The sequence below is a fragment of the Chiloscyllium punctatum genome, chromosome 7 (assembly GCF_047496795.1).
Source record: "Chiloscyllium punctatum isolate Juve2018m chromosome 7, sChiPun1.3, whole genome shotgun sequence".
Taxonomy (NCBI): Eukaryota; Metazoa; Chordata; class Chondrichthyes; order Orectolobiformes; family Hemiscylliidae; genus Chiloscyllium; species Chiloscyllium punctatum.
In genome coordinates, this window is record NC_092745.1 from 92,540,009 (window position 1) to 92,564,976 (window position 24,968).

General features: G+C 40.0%; 1 protein-coding gene across 1 annotated transcript; it reads left to right on the forward strand.

The window, feature by feature from the left end:
- The first annotated feature begins 3,529 nt into the window (after window positions 1-3,529).
- Window positions 3,530-12,169, forward strand: LOC140479471 (uncharacterized). The gene is made up of 2 exons (XM_072573309.1): window positions 3,530-4,397; window positions 10,808-12,169. The coding sequence occupies exons 1-2, from the start codon at window positions 4,031-4,033 to the stop codon at window positions 10,972-10,974; spliced, it is 534 nt and encodes a 177-aa protein (XP_072429410.1). The 5' UTR covers window positions 3,530-4,030; the 3' UTR covers window positions 10,975-12,169.
- The last annotated feature ends 12,799 nt before the right edge of the window (window positions 12,170-24,968 follow it).

A 24,968-nucleotide genomic window follows, 5' to 3' on the forward strand; every position in this document is an offset into this window, starting at 1 on the left:
AACCATGTTTCAAGTGTGCTTATATCTGTTAGTCTGGTTTTATTTCCAAAGTAGGAATTCATAAAGTGTTACATTGACTGACTATTTACAGATCATGTGTTTTTTGAACAATGTAAAATGTATCTGCAAATACAAATCTGCAAATGTAAATTCACCCCATAGATTTATATGTCTGTGTATTAGGGAGAGAGAGGGAGAGAGTGTAGGTGTGTTGGTGTGTGTGTGCTTCAGAGGGAGTGTGTGTGTATAAATGTATGCAAGAGCGTGTGTGCTTGAGAGAAAATGTGTGCAAGTGTGAGGGAGTATATGCCTGTGAGAGATTGTGAATGCAAGTTTGTGTGTATGAGAGAGGGTCTGAGTGAGAGTGTGTGTATTTGTGTGAGAGAGTGTGTGTGTCTACATGTCCGTGTGCATGAGTGTGTGTGTGTAAGAATATATAGTGTGGAGTGATATGAACCTAAGATCCTGGTTAAGGCTGTCCTCATAGGTACCGAACATGGCTATCAGCCTCTGCTCGGCGACTCTATGTTGTTGTGTGTCCTGAAGTCTACCTTGGAGGATGCTTACTTGAAGATCTGAGGCTGAATGTCCTTGTTTAAGTTATATGACCGTTTGATCTTTTACTTATAAATTCTGTGTCTGACGTATTCTTTCTCACTACCTGACTGAGGAAGGAACAGAGGCTATGAAAACTTGCGGTTTCAAATAAACTTGTTGGACTATAACCAGTGTTGTGTGTTTTTTTTTTACTTTCTCCACCCTAGCCCAACACTGGTACCTCCACATATTTCTGTTTACAAAGAACAAAACTCAAAATTTTAAATAGCTGGCTTTCAGTACATACAGCTGCACCACACTATGAGCTGACTGATACACTTAACTTGGTTGTCAGCATAATTTTTAACATGTTTAGTGTTATTTAGCAAATATTGTTCAATTCTGGATTAACATATAATTTTAGTTTTGTAAGCATGGGCTTGTTGGATCAGACAGTACCCCGACTGTTGCAAACAATCAATGGGATTGTTGTTTAATAGAATCTACCTATCTTTGGGATGTATTACCTACATTCCTGAATCATACTTGCCTGAAATTCATGTATATACCACATCACTCATTTGTGTGATAGAATGTTGTTTTGACTTGTGGCAACATACTATTCATGGCAAACATCACTCATGTTGCTTCTGCATAGTAGCAGCATGAAACAGTTAGCTTCATTCATTACCTACATTTTTGACATATTTTACCCTTTTAGTGGAATCTGAAGTTTACTGGGCATTTTACAGCACTGGAAACCTTTGGTATATTTCCTTGTTGTGTTAGATGAGAAATCTGTCAGGATGTTTTCTACTACCTACACAAACCTGGTTAATAAACAGAATGCAATTCCTACAGTTTCGTGTGCTTTAAGATCAGCCTTATGGCATCCTCAAAAAATGGCCCATCATTTGCCTGTCAAAGCCATCCTGTGAGATAATGGCTACCTTGATCAGATCATTTCTCTCTGTATATTGGTTAGACATGAGAATAGGCTTAAGGATGCTACAACTACTACATGAATGTGCCAAGAAATTATGTCGACAACGAAATTAAAATTCTCAGGTGGGATTGCAGTGCAGTGTAACTGTACACACTGGAACCTATATTTGTTAATACACAGGGCTCTGCTGTGAGCAGACAGAAAGAACAGCACATACATTGTACCTGTTTGAACTTAACAAAATAAACAACTATTTTCTGGTTCATGCCGCAGTGCAATGTCTTCACCAATTAGAGCCATCCTGACTAATTTAAATTTAAACAAATCTGTTAGTTAACTGTTAGTCATCATCTAACTAGTGTAACGTCCTCAGTAATGTCTGTACCAACCAAAGCCGACTTGCTAACCGATCAGTATTCTCATCCAGTACAAAATGTTGTTCGCTTTATATTTATATTTCTTATGAATATTCTGTTGAGTGAAGAAGAAAACTTCAACAAAATGTATCTTTTTCAACAATACTCATTATCTGAAGACTAGCTGAATGATTAATGTTGTTCCCTTAATGTGGCAGTATGTTACATCTGTGGGATAGTTCAGCATTATCTGAACATAAATTATTAGTGCTTCTGTATCACTTTTGTTTTAGATATTCCAGTTTCCTTTAACTGCCTTTCCCGCTTATGATATCACAAATATGTTTCACTATGATTTATAAAAAAATTATTTTATTGATCTCTTACTTTTTTTAGTATCTCAAATATTTCCTTCACTCTGTATATTTGTAAACCACCCCCTTCCTCAAAAATAAGAAATTTGCTTGAGAGCTTATTTTTGAGGAAGATTGCTCAAAAAGATAAGATTGCAAAGGTATTGCTTTCAAATGGGCCACGGGTTTTGCTGTCAAGGCCAACATTTGTTGCCCATTCCTAATTGCCATTGAGCTGAAAGGCATGGTTAAGTCATTTCAGACGGCAGTTAAGTGACAACTACATTGGAGGTTATCAGTGATTAGGAACACAAAGGAATGCTGGCTCTGTCTCTGATTGAGATGATGGGGATACGTAAACCATGGGATCACATTACTTATGGACAGCAGCATTTATATGGAGTGAAAAAAGTTTAAGAGAATCATAGAATTTCCTAATGTGTGTAAGCAGACCTTTTAGCCCATATCTACCCTCCAAAAAGCATCCCACTCAGACCCACCCTATCACCCTGCATTCCCAATGGCTAGTCCACCATGCCCGCATATCCGCGGACACTATGGTCAATTTAGTATATCCAATCCAACTAATGTGCACGTTTGGATTGTGGGAAGAAACTGGAGCACCAAATTCCACACAGACAGTCACGCAAGGATGGAATCAAACTGGGTCCCTGGCGCTCTGGGGCAGCAGGGCTAACCACTGAGCCACTGTGCAGAAAAGAAATGCAGTCAAGTGAGACAGAACCCACTGAGTTACCACACAGTTTGAAATGAGAGAGGATAAGGACATGTTCAATGCTACTGTTGACCAGGCAATAGCAGGAGAGTCAGATCAGGAGCAGAAACTGACTGCATGTCTTCCCCTTGCATTATAACTCATTAACCCCCTCAGTCATCAGAGAAAACACACAGTTCAGTTGGGAATGAGCAAAGGACACGTCCAGGCTGACATCATCAACATTTCCTAAACAACACCCACTTTACAATAGGTTCTCCGGCCATCTTTCGGTTATTTCGTGGGTCCTGATGCCGCCGGTTGCTCTTCAATGTGACAAACCATAGAATTCAAACGACCCTGTGTAAAATTGTCAAGAATAGTTTGATAGGCTACTGTGGGCCAACTCCAGGATGGGTCGACCGACTCTGACTTCACATCAGTATTACCCCGTTTGGCGTGCAGAAATCGTTTCCAATCAGCGTGTAATGAGCATACACAGCAAGGTTATGGCACTCTGAAAGCTGGGCTAACTTTGTTAGTCTCATCTCCCGGTCCTTCCCCCGAATCACTGGAAGGATTTTCTCTTCAGGCCATTACCCTCCTCCCTTTTGAAAGCCAACCTGCCTCCAGCACCCTGGGATCTAACCGAACAGTGTGAAGGGAATTGCTTTCACCCTGATTAGATCTGAGCTCCAGCATTCCTGAGTCCACTTGGCTGGTGATAGTGGGTTTGGGTTGGAAGTTGTCCCCGCTTGATGTTGTCCTGCCATTGCTCCCGGCTTCTGTCTGTCACCCCAGTCAGTGCCAAACACTGAGCGGGATAAACATCAAAACAGATCGAAAGGCTCCCCTCGCCGGTAAGCAGCAGGTTAATGCTGACCAGCTCAGAGTCCTGTCTAACACACGCCGCACATGCACAGTCGGTTCTCGCTGGGTGTCCTGTCAGTCTGCGTTCAACACCAACAGGCAGAGAGTGACCGGGGAGTGCGGCTCTCCCGCTGGGGACTGAGCCCCCGGCGCCGTTGCCTGTTGTTGTGGGGATTGGAAAGCAAATGCTGTAAAGCTCGAGGATCTCCGAGCGAGCTTTCCTCAGCCGTTTCCGACTCCCTTTGATGGCAGGATGACCGTGTGTAACGGGACGGCGATGGGCTTTCTGTCTCGCCTTGTGCCCGCCCTGAACAGGACGGCGAGTTTGCTGCAGAAAGCTGCGGGGGCGACCACATCGGCGCTGGGTTGGCTGGATCCAGAGGAGGGCGATTATAATCCCGCTGGGAATGTGACCAACTCCACCGGGGGCACGGAGCACCTCTTCCAGTATTCTTTCTCCGACAACGAATTACTGTACAAGGAGTACAAGCCCCCGGCTCGGGACGCCATCCCTTTACCAAAGGCTGTGCTTTACCTGTTGATGGCAGCCTTGGTGGTGGTGGCTGTGGTTTACGCTATTGTTGGACATCTTATTAAGGACCTTGTCCACGACTTTGTGGGTGAGTAGTTGGGTTCATGACTAACCGATACAATCGGAGTATTTGTACAAACCAACATCGAGGTGTCTTCTATAGGCGTCCCTTAAACCCACAAATGGATAGGTATCATGTGGAAAGTTTTTGGAGTGAACTTAGACGCGGTTGTTATCTTTATTTGAATGTCCATCCAAACCGACCGAGTGGGTTGTAATATTTGAGGCTGCAGTTAAAGTATCCTGAATCCAACTACTGATCACTGTAGTGATCCCTCTTGGTAATGTTAGTGATTTCTGAACGCTCTCAACAATCTACTCGGAACTAAAAAAGGTCATAACAACACGTGAGACCGTGAATAACATGATGGATAAGATTTATTAACAAACACAGAAAGCTTTAAGGATTAACTAATGTAGTCATTTTAAGTTGTTTTATTTGCCCTTGGAATTCAACCCATTCTGGTACAAGGAGTTTGATACTTTTTGACTTCATGTTCCTTGCTGTATTGGCGATGATATAACAGCCTTACGAGATTAAATGGATACATTCTCTTTTAGTTATCATCAAACATCGTGCGTCAGAACCTACATTATTTCAGGAGAACACTATCTTTGTTACTTCAAAGCTTACACAGAATAACAAATGTATCATCAAAGTCAGACCACTGAAGAAACATTAGTTACATTAAAATAAATCTAAATACACTTCTGTCCATCTGAAACAAAGATCAAATATCATTTGCAAGCACCAGGGAGGACCCAGAAACACTGAACAGCTAAAACGAAAGGAGTTAACTTGGTAACGAAATATATTCTCTAAACCTCTGTTCTCCAATAATATAAGCAACGCAATGTGTTATTTTGCCCACTAATATGTACATTGTCAAAAAAGCTGAGTGTTTGGATCCGGTTGACATTATTAGAAAAAAAACCCCAAAGACCTGCGGATGCTGGAAACCAGAAACAAAAACAAAAGCAGACAACACAATAGGTCTGGCAGTATCTGTGGAGTGAGTAAGGGTCACTGGGCGCGAAATGTTAACTCTGATTTCTCTCTCACCGATCTGCTGAGTTTCTCCAATAATTTCTGTTTTTGGTTTTTTATTTTGACACCATGAGGAATAATATATTTGAAACTTGAAATATACGTTCTAGAACAAGATTCTTAACATGATTTAAAAACACAATGTAGAAAAGAGGCAGCAAGCGAAATGCTAGCCACGTTGTAGTTGCCATTTGACAAGTCAAATATTGTGGGTAAATATTAAGGAGATACAATTCAGATTGTTCATAGTTAAAGAAATATAGCTTTTAAGGGGGAGTTAATGTCATTTCAGGAGAGAAAAGTCATTATGATGCCAGGAGAACAGATCATATCTTTTAGATTTGGCACATTAGCTCTGAATTTTAAAATTCATATCGATAAAGGAACATCCACTTCCACTTGTAACACATTCATTACAAATTATGGTGCACTCACCAGAGCAAGAAATGTTCAGAGCTGTTTTATTTTATTGAATTTGGAGGCATTTGTTGAACATTTTTGACTGCAGTCAAGTCTGCTATTCTAAAACAATTTTAAGTCAAGAAGAATATATTTTAAAACAATTTTTGTGGTGAAATATAGCCAACTTTATCAGAGTTTGTTCTAAGTTCAAGCTACAATAAATTCAAGTACTTGACCCATTTTGAAAAGTAGAACAATTCCATTACTGACTTCATCAACACACAATCCACTTGACCTCCCATCTGTTAGCATTATTGCTTAAAGTCATTAGACAGTTGCTGGGAGAGATTGTGTCTTATACATTTAGTACAACACTAAAAATTACTTGAAAATTCTCTGACCTCATAATGATGGGAGGGAGAGATGCTTACCTATTCTCCATTGTTTTTGAGGACTGACTCTTTTGAAAAAAAAATTGCTTCGTCCTGTTTAAACTCAATCTAGCCTCCAGTGAAAGTCTGTAAAACCTGTATTTTCTCCACTATAGAACATGTTTGGATTTGGTAGTTTAGTAAATATTATGTTGCACTCATTTAAATCTGTTGCGTCAATTCCAGAATTGATATGTTTCTGAAAAGTGACAGTAAAATATTTAAGTTTGAAATGTAACTACTAGAGTCATCCAGTACGGAAACAGACCCTTCAATCCAATCAATTCATGCCAACCATAAACATAGAATCTCTACAGTCTGAAAATTGGACCCATTGAGTCCCAGATCAACCCTCCAAGAGCATCCCACCCATACCCACCTCATCCCTTTAACCCTGCATTTCCCATGGTCAATTCAGCTAGCCGGTACATCCCTGGATACTATGGGCAAATTAGCATGGCCAATCCACCTAATCTGCACATCTTTGGACTGTGGGAGGAAACTGGGGCACCTAGAGGAAATCCATGCAGACATGGGGAGAATATGAAAACTTCACAGACAGTCACCCGAGGCTGCAATCAAACTGGGGTCCATGGTGCTGGAGCAGCATGATAATCACTGAGCCACCATCTCACCGTAAACCTAAACCCTACTCCCAAACTAAACTAGTCTCACGTGCCTGTGCTAGGCCCATATCCCTCCAAACATTTCTTATTCATGTACTTATCCAAATATCTTTTAAATGTTGAAACTACCCACATCCACGAATTCCTCTGGCAGTTCATTCTATACGTGAACCACCCTTTGTATAAAACAAATTGCCCCCATATCTTTTTAAAATCTTTCTCCTCTCACAATCCCCCACCTAGAGAAAACACATTTGCTATTCACCTTATCTAAACCCCTCATGACTATATAAACCTCGAAATGGTCACCTCTCGATCTGCTGTGCTCCAGTTTGAAAAATTACTAAGTAGTTATCACTCCTCAAATTCAAACAGTTTCTTTTTAAAAATATTGAAATGGGCTATTTTTTAAAGTAAGGCATATTTGTTTGAGTCTATTTGCCAGTAAGATGTATTATGATGGACATTAATGGCCAGTGCAATCCTTGTAGTCAAAAGGAAATCAACCATTACAAAACAGCTAGTGGATATATTCACATTGATAATCTGCAAATGATTTCTAGTGAAGAACAAGTTTAGATCCAATTTTCAGAGCTTATTTGTCAACAAGGGAGTGACTTGATTGACTAAAATTTTGCTCAGCTTCTCATTGGTTTTAACTGTATGATTCAGTATTTAATACTGTGCACAGCTCGTTGCAGTTATAATTTGAGCAAATAAGACACTGATTAGGACATGGTCAGTAAACAGGGTGAATGATGAGACGATCTGTTATTTTGAAGAAGTACCAATAGAATTTTTACATTTCTTAATTCAACATGAATAGGAAGACAGGTACTAGTCTTTAACAAACTATCTGAAACGTGGCAACTCCCTTCGGGCTGCAGTAAAATGTCAGACAGATTATGTTCTTAACTCCATAAAAAGACATTACTTAGGATAAGCAATGTTAATCAGTATTAAATGGAATGCCTTGAATTTGCTGGTAAGTCATAGTCTAAAATTAAACAATAATGAAGATAATCATATAATACCATCAATAACAGATCCTCCAGATTTGTATAGTATGGAAAGAATCCTTAAAATTGTGCAGTGGTATCATCCCTGGACTAGTAATCTTGAGGCTCAGATTAATTTTCTGGGGATTTGGTATGTTTAAATCCCACTATGAAACATTAATAAATTTTGAATTAAAAGCTAGTCTCAGTAATGGTAATCATGCAATTATCATTGATTGTTATTAAAACCCATTTGATTCAATAATATCCATTAGGGATGGAAGTTTGCCATCCTTACCAAGTCTGATCTACCCATAACTCCAGGCCAATAAGAATACAGCTGACTCTTCTCTGTCTCTTGGGATAGTCTAGCAAGCCACTCCGCTCAAGACAGTGACATCAAGACAAAAATGCAAGACCCTTGATGAGATGTATCCTTGAAACACTGTATTTTAAGATCCTTCAAAATGAGTAAAAATTGGCAAATTGATTCCCTAATGGTACAAAATTGGAAAAAAATACACATCTCTACTGAAATACAAACATTTAGAGAAAGCTGGTTATTTGGTAAATCAAACTTTTTAATAGATATTTTAACCTAAAAAAAGTGAAAGGTGACTAACAGAAAGGCCACATAATTCCACATTTGCAGCTTTGCCCACCTTTGCCCTTCTGTCTCCTTCATAGCTACTAAATTAGTTATTTATGCCTTCATTATCGGTTTCGCCAATGTTCTCCATTGGACGTTTGAACTTTATCTATAAAAGTTTCAACTGATCTAAAATTTCCCACCAAACCACTGAAATGCCATTCTAGACAATGTATTACTCCTATATTCCCTCTGTCCTCGTCAATTTCAGTTGGCATTCACTTCCTAATGTCTTGAATTTAGAATCCTTATTTATAATTCCCTCTACATTCTTGCCCCCAGCTTGTCTCAGCAATCATTAAACATGGATTTTATGGCTTGCTCCAGGTAATCAAGCCAATCTATTAGCTTGGCTCAGTTGTAGCAGTTTTGGTTTTGATTCAGAAAGCTTTGAGTTTAACCCCCTTTCCATGTGCTTGATTAAGAAGAAAGTCTGTGCAGTTACATGTGCCATTTCTTTGGCTGAATCACTAACGTAAGGCCTCATCTATCAATTTAAGTGGATGTTTAACATCAATGGCACTACCAAAAGAAGAGTTGGTAAATCTTTCCAGTGGCCTGGCCAAGATTCTTACCTTGACTTGCACATTTTAGAAATTATTCATTTTCTCTCCAGCATTGCGTTACATTTAAGTGCTGTCATTAAGTGCCAAATCAATTTTCATATATTTAAAAACAAATGTCTCTTCATAGGTTTCAGGTATTGAGATATTTATTACATCAAGGATATTTTTGTTAACTTCCGGTTCTTCTTAAAAATAGAATCATGAAATATTTTATATAACAGTAAATGGGCCTCAGCTAAATATCTGACAGCCAGTGTCTGTGATACTTTTGCACTGGAAATGAAACCTAGATTTTTGTCCTTAGGTCTTTAAACTAAGATTGAATGCAGAACCATCCAACTCTCAGAGATGAGAGTACTGCCAAATGAGCCTAGTTAATAAGTAGAGGAAGAGAGACAAAAGAATGGAGAGAGAAGCAGTCAGGTTCTAGCGAAGAGCAACAGAGAAAGAGAAATAGTGAGAATAGGGAATTGTAGCAGGAGAGAAGAGAGATTGAAGAAACAAGACAACAGGACAAGCAAAGGAGAATAGCAGAAATGATCACGTGGGCATTCCAGAAAGGAGGGGGAATGAAGAATAAAATGTTGGCAAAGGATTTATGCTGGACAAGTAAAACATAGCAAATTCAGTTCAACAAACCTGGTATTTTGTGGGGTTAGCATCAAAGAAAATTATTGTGAAAGGTGTTAGATTGTTGTAAAGACCTCCTGGTTCACTGTTGAAGCCCACTACCCCTATTAGTTCATTTGTTTAAGACTTACCTTCCAGATGATGTGGCTGACTATTATTTCTTATTTTCTATTCAATCAGATTAACTTGTCTATTATTTTCAGTGTATTCAATTTTATTCAATTACTATCTCTAACTAACCAGTCCAACCAGTATCTCTTATTCGTCATGTAATCAATAATATATATCAGCTATTATCTGTGATCAGTCCCCTGTACTTTGTATTACATGACATCAGATCAGTATATCTGTCATATTCCATGGAATGAATCCTAGGATATCTGTTAATCCCCATATAATTAGACCATTTCATTGATTATCAACCATCTAATTAGTTTCATACATCTATTATCCTCTGTAATCAACTCTGCAGATGTGTTTTTCTATGTGAGTTTTTCTATTATGGATTTGTCGTTTTCCATCTAATTGCTGCCATTATGTGTCTGTTTTCAGAGCAATGTGGTACTGAATTGAAATGAATATTTGAATAGGAATTTTAAGATATATAATATGTGCAACATAAATGTTTAAGGTAAAGCTTACAGGAAAATGGATTCTGTTAGTTGGCCTTAGAAATTAAGTTAGAGGCTGAACAATTTCTGAATGTTATTTTCTGATTGATTTGATTTGCTCCCCACATTCCTGCTAATATTTGTGTTGGTTTTCTTCAGGTGCAACATGTCATCTGGAAAACTGTCATTCATTAATTTTCTAATTTAGATGGTAATTAGTTGCAGGGGAATGAATTGATTATATCAGTTATTTAATGATTCCTATTCTGTAACTGCTATCACATCAGGTCTTGCAGATACTGTATGTGGATGCGCTGCCTTCGTACAAATTATTGCTATTCTACTGGTATAGAAGAACCATGATAAGAAATATGTTTTGCTGGTAACATGCTGGGGTTGAATCGTTATTACTGACACTGTCCTTTTATTCTTCCTTCTGGTTTCTTTTCTATACAATGTTCTTTCTTTCTTAAACAGATTGGTTATTTGGACCAACTCCAGATGACAGCAGCAATAAAAGCGATCTGAAATGCATTTCCAGTAGCTTGAATGACGTAAATAGCCAGCACCATGGAGGAGGTGAAAAACCAGATGAACTGGTGATTTTCATAGAAGATCATTTATATTTACCTCAGGACACATAAAAAGTGACTGAACTATCAAAGCAAGAACACCATGTCATAGGAATACAGGTTATTCTTCTTTAATTAACTAAATCATCAAGATAAACTGAATTCAGCTTTCTGTATCCCTCTGCATCTCAAATACGGAACAAACTTGGACATGGTAATGACAAGAGAAATGTTAATTTCTGCTTGGCTGCCATCAGAATGTTAATTATGATTAATGATATCTGTAGCTTTTGGACTTGGTAATTGAGGATTTTTTTATATTCAAACATTTTCTTGTCGTTGCTCTTTTTCCCACATTCATGTGATATACAAAAGGAATGTAATTTACTTTCACAATTTACAAGGGGCCTACTCCCAAAGGAGTTGCCATCTCAGGGACTAATGTCCCTTCAAAATTTCAACAGGAACATGAACTGTGTAAAAAAATGATTCTAATTGAATTAGAATATAGTTGGTGATTCACAGGAATATGAAATATGCTGTCACATTTTCATTTGAACCATTCTGTAGAATCTTTTTATTTACAGGTTTCAGCTGAACTATTTTTGAGATAAGAATGTATAGAAATGAACATTGATCTAGCTTTTTTTTAAGTTTTGTCAAAGTAACTTGTATTGTTACTGGATATACTGTTTATGTGGTCATTATAATGTCTGTCTTCAAGTTCTGAAATGAGCAATTGATAGAAAAAGATTCCTTCTCATTCACTATGTTACTTATTTCTCAACATATCCCGAGGCAGCAGGAGACATTTTCACCTGCTCTACTGTGAATAGAGAGCTTGCAGTCAGAACACCACTGCAATGTGAATCTGGATCAAATTTCTGGTAGATTTAATAGCAAGATTCCAATATTAACTAACTACAGCTGTCTCTATACTTGGCTAATCTTTTGGTAAAGTGCTTTCTGTTACTGAATATTTTGACAGTGAATATAAGGAGTTTACCTTGTGCTTGATAACAGTGTTTGTGATGTTTAACATACTTTCTATCCCAATTCTACATTGAAGAAGTCAAGAAAGGCTGCATCAGTGCCTGAAAACATTGAGCATAAAACATATATTTTACTTATGAGCTAATTCAAAGATGTTGTGCTTTTACATCTCATTAGTAATTTGTTGTAAGTTTAAAATATTAAATAGATCTATTTATGGCATAATCGTAAACTAGAAAACCATGACAACAAATTAAAATATATTTTGCATTTATATTTCCTATTGGAGAAATGTTTACAGAGAAAATCCAGACCATGAAATTAAAGGATGTGTCCTGTCTTTATTCACAAACATTAGCCATTTTCATAAAGTACAAGAAATAGGATTTCACTATAAAAATACATTTGTTTACTGTGATGAGTGAGCAGTGGTTGCTCAATAAAAAGAGACAAGTATTGCAAAGGCTCAGTAGTTATGATAGAGCATAATGTGTTCTGTGTGATGTGGGCTATGGTGATATTTGTAGCAGAATCGGATGAGAAGTGGTAAGGCCCATCTTGACATTGGGGGCAGCTTGCTCTGGCTTTTATATTTTTGACAAGCCACAAGGTGAGTTTCTTGCGAGGCTGTGATGAGTTGCAAATTCAGGGGGAATTATTGATTATTATACGTCTTGCTAATGGACCAACTTACCTCATTAATATTCAGCTTCCTATCTTACCAAATGTGCCAAACAAGCTAGACATTGAAAAGTCTCAAAAACTGGAAACTAGAGCAGGTACCTGATAACTTCATCTCACTGCGTGTAACAAAGTGTCTCCATGATGCATGTGACTAAACTGCATCATGGGACATGATCCACAGAGAAGTGTACAGCCACTGGTCAGAAGTCTGGGCACTTCTCACTGTGTGGTTAGGTCACTCAAGCTCAGTACATTGGATCTTTCCACTGAACCTAAGAGAAGAGAACATTGGGCGTGAAAAGTGGGGCAAGGTCAGCCACTGATCTGGGTAGGAGACTCACAAGCTATCCTTTGAGGTTCTGTCTTGGATGGGAATGGAAAGAGGGGATGACAATTGTGATGGGGGACAACGGTATCTTCAGGATAGTAAAGAATAGGTGAGATGGGAGTCATATGGGGAGGCGTGGGAATTGGGGGAAGTGTATGACCTCACTCAGTATGGTTGCCTCCTTTGCTAGAGCCTGGGTGGGATTGGTGGGCAGGTTCATGTAGACAGTCTGGGTAAGGATTGAGGAGGGGGAAAGCATATGGAGTATATGGTAAGTTCTAGCATAAAGTGGATTTGGATGTCTTGGGCCGCAACAATATTTCGAGGCAGAGGCTGCAAGCCCATTGCCAAGGAGCACTCACTATCACCTTCTATTGTGCTGGAAATTGAAAATGCACAATGGGGAAGAAAATGGCTGAGACCGCAATGGGAGTGGACAGGGTACTTAACTTGGCCTGTGAGCAATGGGCTATCGGACGCATTGATGTCAGGACTTTTAAAAGGAAAGAACATTGAAACAGACTGTTGCACTATACAGGACACAGACCCTACCGTTGGGCAGTTAATGCAATGCCCCATTTGTGTTGCACTTCTCCTTGTTCCACTTGTTGCTAGATGGTGCAGGAGGCTCTCACCAGAGACATCAATCCATGAAACATCATGTGTGCTGATCAAGTTCTACCTCATGTTGGAAGAATGACATTCAGGACTATACAGACAGATGGACAGCCAGATGTAAGGTGAAAGCAGTGACATTCATAAATAAGAGCAAAATAAGATATAGTACATTGTTACTCATGCTTCAATCGGTTTTTCTCTATCTTTCCCTCCCACCATGCCTTAGCATACTCCCTGGTTTTGCAGCTGGGGTGAAGGGAGCGTGCTCAGTAGTGGAGTTCATTGATCCTGGACATTTGATGGGCTAACCCCCGGGGATCTTGCGTCTGGATGGCCTGACATGTTGAAGGTCTTCTTGTCAGATGCAAGCTGACCCTAAAACAAACACAGAAAATGCTGGAGAATCGCAACAGATCTGGCAGCATCAATGGAGAGAGAAACAGAGGTAATGTATCAAGTCCAATGTAGTTTCCGAGTTTCATAGTAATAGAAGCAGGAGTAGGCCATTTGGCCCATTGAACCTGCTCTGCCATTCATTAAGATCATGACTAATCTATCCATCGTCTCAGTTCCTCCTACTTGCATTATCCTCATAACCCTTAATTCCGCTACCATGCAAAAGCTCATCCAACTGTGTCTTCAATATATTTAATGAAGCTGCCTCTACTGCTTTCTTGGACAGAGAATTCCATAGATCCTCTATTCTTTCGGAAAAGCAGTTCCTCCTTATCTTTGTCCTACATCTACTCCCCTTAATCTTGAGACCATGGCCCCTAGTCCTAGTCTCATCCACCAGCAAAAACAACTTGCCTGCCTCTATCTTATCTATCCCTTTCATAATTATATATGTTTCTACAAGATCCCCTCTCATTCTTTTAAATTCTGTCGAGTACAGTCCCAGATGGCTCAACCTCTCCTCATAGGGTAACCCTCTCATCTCTGGAATCAACCTGGTGAACCTCCTCTGCACCATCTCCAAAGCATGAATATCCTTCCTCAAGTAAGGAGACCAGAACTGTGCACAATACTCCAGGTGCGGCCTCACCAACACCTTGAACAATTGCAGGAGAATCTCTATCCACTTAAATTAAATCCCTCTAGCAATGAAAGCCAATATTCCGTTTGCCTTCCTGATTACCTGTTGCACCTGCAAACCAACTTTTAGTGATTCATGTACGAGCATTCCTAAGTCCCTGTGCAAAACAACATGCTGTAATCTTTCACCACTTAAATAATACTCTGACCTACTATTTTTACTTCCAAAGTGGTAACCTCACATTTACCAACACTGTACTCCATCTGCCAGATCCTTGCCCATTCACTTAACCTGTCTAAATCCCCCTGCAGACCCTCCACATCCTCTGCACAGTTTACCTTTCCACTCGATTTAGTGTCATCAGTAAATTTAGATACATTACACTCGGTGTCCTCTTCCAAATCATTTGTACATATCATAAACAGTTGCAAGTCCAACACTGACCCCTGCGGCAACCTGCTCACCATTGATCTCCAACCAGAGAAACACCCATTTGTCCCAATTCTCTACTTTCTATAAGTTAACCAGTGTATCCATGCTGGTACATTCCCTGCAACTCCATGCATTCATATTTTATGGATGAGTCTCTTATGCAGCACCTTATCAAATGCCTTCTGAAATCCACATATACAACATCCGCCTGTTCCCCTCCATCCACCGTGCTTGTTACTTCCTCAAGAAATCTAGTAAGTTTGTCAAACACAACCTTCCCTTCCTGAATCCATGTTGTGTCTGCCTGATGGAACCCTTTCTATCCAGATGTCTCACTATTTCTTCTTTAATGATAGCCTCCAGCATTTTCCCAACTACAGATGTTAGCTAACTGACCTATAGTTACCTGCCTTTTGCCTACATCCATTTTTAAATAGCAGCAAGACATTCGCTATCTTCCAGTCTGCTGAGATTTGTCCGGAGTCCAGTGAATTTTGGTAAATTACCACTAATACATCTACTATAACTTCTGTAATTTCTTTCAGCACCCTCAGATGCATTCCATCAGGACCAGCGGACTTATCTATTATTAGACCCTCATGTATGCTCGACCATACCAATATGACTTCTTCAGCACTAAACCTTCCTCAGCATGAATGTACAACAGTCAGAGGTCAGCAGTGAGGATGGAGGTGGAGGGCTGGACCATCTCTGGAGTGTCCCAATAGGAGACTTCTGAGGGGTGGCTCCTCCTCTGGGTGTCTCATGCCATTGCATTATCTTCATGTGAGGAAGGGGCACATAAGGTTTCCTGTTCTCTTGTTGCCATGACTTCAATCTTGAGGACCAATGACTGGGGTGGTGGAGTCCATGGTGGGCTCCTCCTCCGCAGGTCCTGAGGGCGCTGGACCTGGCTCTCTATAGCAGCCACCAACATATCCAGGCAGACAGGCAGTCTCAAAACTTGCTAAACTACTACATTCTTTGGAGGTCATTGTGTCCCAGATACTCTGTCTGCTGCTTCTGCTTAGCCCATGTCCCTGACTGCTGACACTATAGGGTCCTCTCCTGCCTGGTGTTGAGCAGGTGCCTGGACTCCAGCAATCCTGTGAGTGCCAGGAGCCTAAGGTGTTTCCCTCATTCAGCTGCAGAGCAATCACCGTGAGATGATTATCAGAATGTGTCCCCACACCTTAACTGAGACAGTGTTGTGGAAATCAAGATTTGCTATTCCTGGAGTCATCACAAAAGTTTAAAATTTTATAAAAGTATGCAAAATTTCCCAATTTATTTGTCTTTTAGACCTGTCATTTAGACCTGAGCTGACAGAAAGCATGAACCAGTTTTCTGTACTTATTTATTACAAACAAATGCATTTCAGCTACAAATAAGCAATTATGAACTCTCTCTCCACACACATAACACAGAGACACAAAAAGGTGTCCAGGGTGGAGGGAAAGACTGAGAAGACAATTCATCACAGAAATGATCCTTTTGGCTTGTCAGGCCTTGCTGCACCTCAATGTTTATTATTGAGGTATTTTGACTTGTTTGCAGAAGGCACAGGGTGGCTGGTTCACACTTAGAAAGGCTCTGACTTATTGTCCAAGGGCCATGGCTTATATTAACTGAAGAGGGAAATAAACTTCTTTTTTTCAAATTTTAAGTGTTTCTTAGTGCAGAAAAGCTCCTTTCTTGTCGGAGATTCAATAACTTCTGAACAAACATTTATACCTACAAGTTGTTCAGTCACCTGGGGGTCAATCTCATAGCTATTGACAGGCAGAAGACCCTTTGCCATTGATAATTGGCCACCACTCTACAGATTGTCTGGCTCCTTATTGCTGGCAGAATCTCCCTTCGTACATTACCCTTGGCTCCAGCTCGTCTGTAGTAACCTCCTCCATTGCATGAACAAGCAGCAGTGTAAACAGCACTTATAATGAGTGTCAGGGAACTTGATTGTAAAAAATGCAGTAAATATTTCTATAATCCTTGGTTTCTAAATCAGTCCATTTCCCATTTCAGTCCTAATCAAAAATACAGAACAATAAAAAGGTATGGTCTTTAAATTCTAAAGAGTAAGTATCCCACTTTAGATCAACACAGACAGCTGTTTTTCTGCTGATTAGTCCTGATTGCTTAATAAAATATGGCAATTCAAAAAGAAAAATTGTTGATTGTGGCCTCCTCCACTAGGAGCTACTGGTTAGATGACAAATTGGGAGAGGTGGGTGTGCAGCGGGGCCTGGGTGTTCTTGTACACCAGTCGCTGAAGGTGAGCATGCAGGTACACCAGTTGGTAAAGAAGGCAAATGGTATGTTGGCTTATTCAGACGAATAAGTGGGGGGATCTCATAGAGACTTGTAAAATTCTAACAGGATTATACAGGGCAAATGCAGGGAGGATATTCCCAATGGTGGGTGTGTCCAGAACCAGGGGTTACAGTCTTAGGATTCAGGGTAGACCATTTAGGATGGAGACGAGGAGACATTTCTTCATCTAAAGAGCGGTGTGGAATTCATTACTGCAGGACGTAGTTGATGCCAAAACATTGAATGTCATCAAGATGTGGCTAGATGTAGCACTTGGGACAAATCAGATCAAAGGTTATGGGGAGAAAGCAGGATTAGGTTATTGAGTTGAATGATCAGCCATGATCATGATGAAAGGGCTGAAAGGCCTCCTCCTGCTCTTATCTTCTACGTTTCTATGTTAAAGTAACAGAATCTAAGCAGAGCATTCCATGCCTGCAGCATCCATGCCTTATTACACATTGCCCTGCCAGTTAGCGTTTTGGTAGTTCGGTCACACCCAAAAACTATCAGTCCTGCTGTATTGATGAGCTCCTTTGTGCAGACATACAGACAGGGGTGGCACAGTGGATAGCACTGCTACCTCACAGCACGAGGGACCTGGGTTTAATTCCAACCTCGGGCAACAGTCTGTGTGGAGTTTGCATATCCTCTTGTATCTGAGTGGGTTTCCTCCCACAGTTCAAAGATATGCGGGTTAAGTGAATTGATGATACTAACTTGCCCATAGTGTATAGGGATGTGTAGGTTAGGTGCATTAGTTTGGGAAAATGTAGAGGAATGGGTCAGAGTGGTTCGTGTGGACTTTTTTGGGCCAAGTGGCCTGCTTCTACACTATAGGGATTCTGTAAGAAAGATGTGTGCTTGTGCTGCTTGTGTGTACTTTTCACCCTCATCAGGGAGATGGGTAGTACATCAAGACATCAGTTTAACATCTCCAGTGTGCCAGCTAACTGCACAGCAAACACTGCATGCTTATTCAACCAAATGGCTGTGTCAGAAACTGGGTGAGGGCTCGTCCTCAGTCAAGTCAAGGGGGGAGATTGTTGTCTGTCAGGGGAGCCTTTTACCATCAGTCATGGGCACAGTCTGGACAACTGTCAGTCATCAACTTGGAATATTCACTGTCAGGGGTCTGCCCAAATGTAGACTAGGGAATGGGCAACAGTCAGTCATGGAGAGCCAGCAGTCAGGAGCATTGCATCTTGTCTGTCAGGAACTGCAAGGATATGGAGGTGCTGGTATTGGGCTGGGGTGAACAATGTTAAAAATCACACAATACTGGGTTATAATCCAACAGCTTTATTTGGAAGCATTAGCTTTTGGAGTGCTGCTTTTTCCTCAGGTGGTTGTGGAAAGACAAAGTTAGGTGTCAGTCCTGTCTAGGGCCTGCTTGTTGAAGTCGTTCTAAAGTTTGGGAGCAATATAGTCCTGAGGGCATGTCTTTTGGTCATTAAGGAGAATTAAAGGGGGTGGGGGCCTATAGGGGAAAGGGGGGAATTACTACCAAAGGAGTGGGAAATAAAGTATGGGAAAGGGGTAGCAGCGGTATTGTGGAAATGGGAACACAGCTGATCATGGGGGGTGGGGGAGGGGGTGGGTGAAAACTCAAGGGAAATGGTGATGATATGTGGAACAACATAAATGTTTCACAAATCCAAGAACCTATACTTTGTAAGGTCTTGTTACCTGCAGATTTCTATCCAAACTTTCCTATTTGGAAGAGTCACAAGCTAACCTCTTGAGCTGAGATGACTGCTTCCTGAAGCCCTTCTAGGAAAGAAACTAAGCTTGCTCTTGAACTCAATTCTGGCGCATTCTGATTTTGAAACACGTTCCATTCTAGATTCTTCTGAATTTAAGCAGACCTAATTGCCTTCAGTACTTACCTCTCATAAGCCAAACAGTATAAACATCTTTCCATTAACACCACGGGTCAACAATTACCTGCTTTCTGACCAACACTGGATGTAGGTCACTTCCTGGACCTTTCGTTGAGAACCCTCACAGAAGTAACCAACACCTATTTTGAAATTCAAACTTCCAAAACTGGTATTAATAAATATAGAGTATAAACCTTTCATCGTGATGTGAAACATTTACTAAAATGAGAGATCTTAATGCTACACAATGGAGTTTTCTTCTAAATGTTCAAATTATGTACTTACTGTCAACACAAAGAATTCAATGGCCAAAAAAATCATGGGTTCATTAATAAAGGGTGTGAACCCTAGCACACTGAATCATTGTTTGCTGATTTTAGTGTTAAACCCAATTTCACCGGTTAACAATGGTCCACCATCTGCCAAGAGAAGTTTGAAATATTAGAGTTAAACATGATCAAATATATCAATAGCAGACATTAGTAACTGTATCAGAAATTTCCATACCATTCTTTATATTAGCAGATTATCCTGGGCATGGCTTGCACTGAGCCAAAGATGTTATAAGGACAAAGGTACTTCACTGAGCTGTATTACCAAGAAAACTAATCCATCGTCATCAGAACGGCTTCATACCTGACAGTACCGAGTCAGGTCACTGGGAGGAATAGTTTATTCCCCACTCCCCAACCCCCAACAGTAGCTACATTGTAGGACAGAATATAAATCTAGAAACAAAGGGAGCTTGTGGGAAAGGTACTGCAATAATTGTGAACAATTTTAACCTTCAGATTGTAGTCAACTCATATTGTCAAAGACAACCTTGAGGACAAATTCGTTGACTCTTATTTTGAACAATTTGTTGAACAACACACAGTGAAACCAACAAAGGAACAGATAATTTCAAATCTTGCAGGAAAAAGTGATAGCAACATGAAAAAGTTTGAACTCAGTCTTAAGTTGATAAGCTTGGTTCTGAAAGTAACTTTTTAAATGTAAACAAAGACAATTTCATAGGTTTACAACCAGAGTTGGCTAAAGTAGTCTGGGAAAATAGATTAGAAGTTAAGATTGTCACGAAGCAGTAGCAGACAGAAAAGGAGAGATTAAATAACTTTCACCAAAGATATATTTCATTGAAAAAGAAAGACTTCATGAGATGAATGCACCATTTGTGGCTAACTAAGGAAGTGAAGGATGATATTAAATTGAAAGAAGAGTGCACAATACTGTGAAGATTAGTGATAGGAAAAAAAGGTTGGGATAATTTTAGAATGCTGGGACCAATTATTGTAGGATGCTTAGAAAATGATGGCATAATCAAGCAGAGGCAACATAGTTTCATGAAATGGAAATCTTGCCAGACAGATCCATTCTTTAAGGATGTAATCAGCAGAATGGATAAAGGGGAACCACAGATATGGTGGAATCATATTTCAAAAACAAATTTAATAAGGTGCTACGTAAGATCATAAAACTACAAGATATCGGAACGGAAATAGGCCAATCTGCCCTTTGAGCCTGCTCTATGATTTGATCATGGCTGAAATGTTTCTCAACCCCAATCTCCTGCCTCTTCCCTGCAACCTTTGACCCCATTACTACTCAAGAACGTATCTATTTCTGTCTGAAATACACTCAATGACTTGGTCTCCACAGCCTTCTATGGCATTGAGTTGCACAGATTAACTACTGTCTGGATGAAGAAATTTCTTCACATCCCCATCCCAGTGTCTTCATTCTGAGGCTGTGCCCTTGGGTCCTAGTTTCTCATGCTGGTGGAAATATCTTCTCCATGTCCACTCTATCCAGGCCTCTCAGTATTCTGTAAGTTTCAATCTGATCTCCCTCATTCTTATAAAGTCCACTGAATACAGACCAAAAATCCTCAACTGCTCCTCATATGACAAACCCTTTATCCCTGGGATCATTTATGTAATCTCCTTTGGATCCTCTCCAAGGCCAGAACATTTTTCTTCAGATATGGGGCCCAAACTGCTCACATTATTCAAAATACAGTCTAACCAAAACTTAATCCAGCCCCAGCAGTTCATCCCTGCTCTTGTATTCTAGCCCTCTCAAAATGACATGCTAACATTGCATTTAGCTTCCTACTGCCAACTGAACTTGGATGTTATCCTTAAGAGAATCCTGAACTAGGATTTCTAAATCCCCCTGTGCTTCAGATTTCCGAATCCTTTCCCCATTTAGAATGTAGTCTGTGACTCTATTCTTCCTACCAAAGTGTATAATCTTACACTTTTCCACATTATATTCCATCTATCACTTCTTTACCAACTTTCCCAGCTTGTCGAGCTCCTTCAGATGACTCCTTGCCTCCTCAACACTACCTGTCCCTCCACCTATCTTTGAGTCATCTGCAAACCTACCAACAATGCCCTCAGTTCCTTCGTTCATATCATTAATGTATAATGTGAATAGTTGTGGTCCCAACACTGATCCCTACAGAACTCCACTAGTTACTAACTGCTGTCCTGAAAAATACCCCTTTATCCACATTCTCTACCTTCAGCCAGTCAGCCAATCCTCTATCCATGCCAGTATCTTGCCCCTAACACCATGGGCTCTTATTTGCACCACCTTGTCAATGGACTTCTAGAAATCCAAATAGATCACATCTACTGGTTTTCCTTTGTCTAACCTGCTCATTACCACATCCAAGGATTCTAACATATTTGTCAGGCATGACCTTGCCTTGATGATGTTGTGTTGACTTAGCCCTATTTCACCATGCATTTCCAAGTACTCTGCAATCTCATCCTTAAAACGGACTGTAAAATTTTACCAACGACTGAGGCCGAGCTAACTGGCTCCCTGATTCCTGTCTTCTGCCTCCCTCCCTTCTTATACAGGCATAGTACATTAGCTACTTCTCATTCCTCTTGTTCCCTCCCTGAGTCCAGTGATTCATGAATGATCACCACCAATGCCTCCACAATCTCCTTAGCTGTCTCCTTCAGAACCCTGGGGTGTAGCCCATCTAGTCCAGGTGATTTATCCACCTTCAGATCTTTCAGCATCCCAAGACCTCCTTAGTAATGGCCACTACACTCACCTTTTCCCCCAACTCTCTTGACGTTCTGGTATGCTGCTGGTGTCTTCCACTATGGAAACTGATGCAAAATACCAATTCAGTTCCTGCGCCACCTTTTATACATTTTTTAAAAACTCATGCAATCTTAGAGTCATTGAGACATACAGCACAGAAAGAGACTTTTCGGTCCAACTCGTCCATGCCGACCAGGTATCCCAAACTAATCTATTCCCATTTGCCAGCACTTGGCCCATCTCCCTCTAACCCTTCCTATTCATATACCCATCCAGATGCCTTTTAAATGTTGTAATTGTGCCAAACCACCATTTCCCCAGGCAGCTCATTCAACCCTCTGTGTGAAAAAGTTGCCCCTTGGGTCTCTTTTATATCTTTCCTGTCTTACCCTAAAACTATGCCCTCTAGTTCTGGACTACCCCAGCCCAGGGAAAAGACCTTGTCTATTTAACCTATCCATGTCCCTCATGATTTTATATTATATTACTAGCTAGCTTACCCTGATATTTCATCTTCTCCCCTGCTTATTACTTTTTAAATTATCCCCCATTGCTTTTAAAGGCATCTAAATCCTCTAGCTTTTCACTGATCCTCACCACATGGTGTGTACTTTTTGTTTTTATAATGTCCATCTCTTCCCTTGACAGCCATGGTTGGTTGCCTCATCCTCCCCATAGCATGTTTTTTTCCCTGGGACAATTTTCTACTGTGCCTCCTAAATGACCTCAGAAACTCCTGCCAATGCTCTTCTACCATCTTCTCTGCTAGGCTTCCTTTTGAATCACCTCTGGCCAGTTCCTCCTTCTGTCCTTGTAGTTACCTTTACTCAACTGTAATACCATTACATCTGATTCCATCTTCTCCTCTTGACCTGCTGCATGAATTCTATCGTATTATGGGCATTGGCCCCTAGGGGGTTCCTTCATTTTAAGCTCTCTAATCAAGTCTGCCTCATTATGCATCTCCTATCCAGAACTGACTTTTTACCTTCTGGGTTGTACCACTAGCTGGTCAAAAAAAATCTTGTAGGCATTTCACAAATTCATTTTCTGGGGATCTGCAACCAACTTGATTTTCCCAGTCTACCTGCATATTGAAGTCCTGATGAAGAGCTTATGCTCAAAACATCGACTCTCCTGCTTCTCAGCTGTGCTTTTCCAGTACCACAGTTTTTGTCTCTGATCTCCACATCTGCAGCTCTCACTCTCTCTTGCATATTGAAATCCTCTACTGTTATTGTAACAGTGCCTTTCCTACATTCCTTTTCTATGTCCTGATTTATTTTCTGCCATAGATCCCGACTACTGCTTGGAGGTATGTATATAGCATAAATAAATTTCCACACAAGGTAAGAGTTAATTGTGTTGGGGGTAATATATGCGCAGGGCATAACAAATAGGAAACAGAAAGCTGGGTTATTTTCAGGTTGGTAGGCTGTTAATAGTGGAGTGCTGGGTGCCTGAACTATTTACAATCTATATTAATGACATGGATCAAGAAACAGAGTGTATGGTAACCGAATCTGCTGATGATACAAAAATACAAGGGGAATCAAGTCATGAGAACACACAGAGAGTTGCAAAGGTTTACAAATAGGTTAATCAGCTGGGTTAAAATTTAAGTAATGGAGTATAATGTGGGAAATCATAGAGTTCTCCATTTTGCTGGGAAGAATAGAAAAGCAGAATATTTTATAAGTATACTTAGACTGCCAAATGCTCAGTACACAGAGATCTGGAAGTCTTCATAATGAATCATTAAGTTTTGGCATACAGATACATCAAGTAACTAGGAAAGCAAACAGGATGCTAGCTTTTATTGCAAAGGGGTGGACTATGAAAGTCTTGTTATAACTGTATAGGGTATTGTCGAGACCACCCTGGAATATTGAATACAGTTTTGCCAGGAATATATTTACATTACTGGCAATTCAGAGAAGGTGCACAAGGATGATTCCTGGGATGAAGGGGTTAGCTTATGAAGAAAGGTTGAATCTGTACTTATTGGAACTTAAAGGAAATGGAAGGTAAACCTATTGAAAATTTAAGATTCAGAGGATGCTTGATAAGGTAGATACAGAAAAAATGTTTTCCCTCATGAGGGAATCTAAAATTAATTGCACAGTTTAAAAATAAGGTGTCTCTCATTTAAAAACAGATTATAGAAATTTCTTCTCTCATGGCTATTAATATATGGCATTCTCTTTCACAGAGTGATTTGGAGACTGTGTCATTGAATATGTGAGATCATAGTTTGTGCAGGAAGATGGAATTCAAAGCAGATTAGATCAGCTACGATCAGATTGCATGGTAGAGCAGGCTCAGGGAGTCAAATGCCCTTTTCTCAATTTCATTTCTGATTTTAGTTTGAAGTTGGTGACAGGTGCAAACATATAACCATTGACTACAAATCCTGGACCGGTGTATATTCATTCTTCAATCGTAAAATATTGTCTCAAGTGTTAAAGGGTGCCATCTTGTGGAAGACATCAATGTTTTTCACAAAAGCTCACTGGGGGTCAGTATTGTATTGGCAAAGTACTGTAAAATGTGCATCTTGATGACACACACAATTAACAGAGTCTTTGGGAGCAATAAATAATTTTCTATGCACCAATGACTTCATAGATATAAAACCACATTGGGAGCTAAACATCATAGGTATCAGATCTCAGTTTTTAAAATTCAGATGTTTGGATTAACTGTT

What these genes read in the sequence shown, in the direction of transcription:
- LOC140479471 (XM_072573309.1), top strand. Translation starts at nt 4,031, where the DNA reads ATGACCGTGTGTAACGGGACGGCGATGGGCTTTCTGTCTCGCCTTGTG. An exon ending in CCTTGTCCACGACTTTGTGG is followed by an intron (nt 4,398 to 10,807) that starts GTGAGTAGTTGG and finishes TTTCTTAAACAG; the next exon opens with ATTGGTTATTTGGACCAACT.